Source organism: Amphimedon queenslandica, unplaced genomic scaffold (assembly GCF_000090795.2).
Source record: "Amphimedon queenslandica unplaced genomic scaffold, v1.1 AMPQUscaffold_6416_Cont21625, whole genome shotgun sequence".
NCBI classification, from domain to species: Eukaryota; Metazoa; Porifera; class Demospongiae; order Haplosclerida; family Niphatidae; genus Amphimedon; species Amphimedon queenslandica.
In genome coordinates, this window is record NW_003553292.1 from 1 (window position 1) to 1,869 (window position 1,869).

General features: G+C 31.5%; 1 protein-coding gene across 1 annotated transcript; it reads left to right on the forward strand.

The window, feature by feature from the left end:
* Window positions 1–482: 482 nt before the first annotated feature.
* Window positions 483–1,290, forward strand: LOC100641867 (dnaJ homolog subfamily B member 13-like; the record flags this gene model as incomplete). The annotated part of the gene is made up of 3 exons (XM_003391757.3): window positions 483–615; window positions 675–769; window positions 993–1,290. Coding segments are annotated over 3 exons (465 nt in total), but the record flags the coding sequence as incomplete, so codon positions are not given.
* Between the last annotated feature and the right edge of the window lie 579 nt (window positions 1,291–1,869).

Sequence of the window (1,869 nt, forward strand, 5' to 3'; positions counted from 1 at the left end):
GTAATTATTATACTGTATATACTTGGTAATTATTATACTGTATATACTTGGTAATTATTATACTGTATTATAGTTGGTAATTATTATACTGTATATAGTTGGTAATTATTATACTGTATATAGTTGGTAATTATTATACTGTATATAGTTGGTAATTATTATACTGTATATAGTTGGTAATTATTATACTGTATATAGTTGGTAATTATTATACTGTATATAGTTGGTAATTATTATACTGTATATAGTTGGTAATTATTATACTGTATATAGTTGGTAATTATTATACTGTATATAGTTGGTAATTTTGGAGGTAAAATTTGACTTTTGATAGCTAGTCACCAAAATAAAGTCCACCATTATGTACATGGTGTCATGCTCAATTACAAATTAAAACCCACAAATCACCAAAAATTTAGCACTATTCACCAAAACTTTATTCTTAAAAATCAAACTCAATTACATTAATGTTGTACCTATAGATATTGAATGAAGATGGACAGACTACCAGTACACGGGAGAAGATACTAACAATAACCGTAGGAAGAGGCTGGAGAGAGGGTACAAAGGTCAGGTTCACTAAAGAAGGAGACCAGGGACCCAACAGGATACCTTGTAATCTGCAGACTAACCCATCAGTACAGTATATTAGATACTCCTCATTCATCCTTTAGGTGATATAGTGTTTGTGATTAAGGACTTACCTCATTCCCAGTATCATAGAGAAGGGAATAACCTCATATACCAACCACTCATTAGTCTAGTAACAGTAAGATATACATGCATGTACTATTAATATTATAATAGTAGCATAAATCATCATGATACAGTGTACATCATGAACCAATAATCATTATACATCAATGGACTGAATTAGGGACCTGTGTGTGTGTACTAATGACACATTAACTAATAATGTGCAATTATTTCAAACTATTATGTACATGTACATATAATATCGTATCTAATATCAATCTATTCCATTATAATAGGCATTAACAGGAGGAGCAGTGGAACTACTGACACTGGACAATAGACTCATAACAGTACCAATAACTGATGTGATATATCCTGGTAGAGAGATAAGGGTTGTGGGAGAGGGTATGCCCCTGGTTGATGATCCTAATGAGAGAGGAGACCTCATTATTAGGTTCAATGTCTCCTTCCCTGCAGTACTCAACCCTCAGCAAAAACAACTCATTAAACAAGCACTTGTTGTTAACATTTAAAAATACATTTACTTAATGATACTTTTAAAGATTAATAAGTAATGCACAACACTCTATAATGTACTACCTTTGTATCAATTGGGACATTACATGTCATCAGTGTAGAGTATAGTTGAGGGTGAATGGAGGTCAGTGGGTTGTATAGTACTTTAATTGTCATTATTTTAGATCAAGGGCAAATTTAAAAATTCATAAAAAATCCAAATTTGATCAAAATCATCTCGAACTTTCTACACAACGTAAGAACATGTATATGTATCAGGAAATATTATAAAAATGGAGAATTCTCTCCTTTCAAATTTTGGTAAAATTTGGCCAGTGACCCTGTATGAGGAAAAGCACATGTAAATAGTGGTATGTCTATTGAATTTAAATCAAGCAATCTGATTGGTCTGATTTGGTCAGCATGGTAGAGTAATCATTATTATTATTGTTATTTATTTGCTTCAAATAAATTCAGGTCCACATGAGGTAGCATCTCATTCTATTGTTTGAACAGGCTGACACTTACAGGATCACTGATGAAAAGAAGGGCGTATTAATATAGGTGTGGCTTCCTACCACAAAAATAATGTTAAATTAAACTGACAAAGGCAATTTCAAATTTTCAAATAAAATTTCTTGTTTTACTCCTTCACAA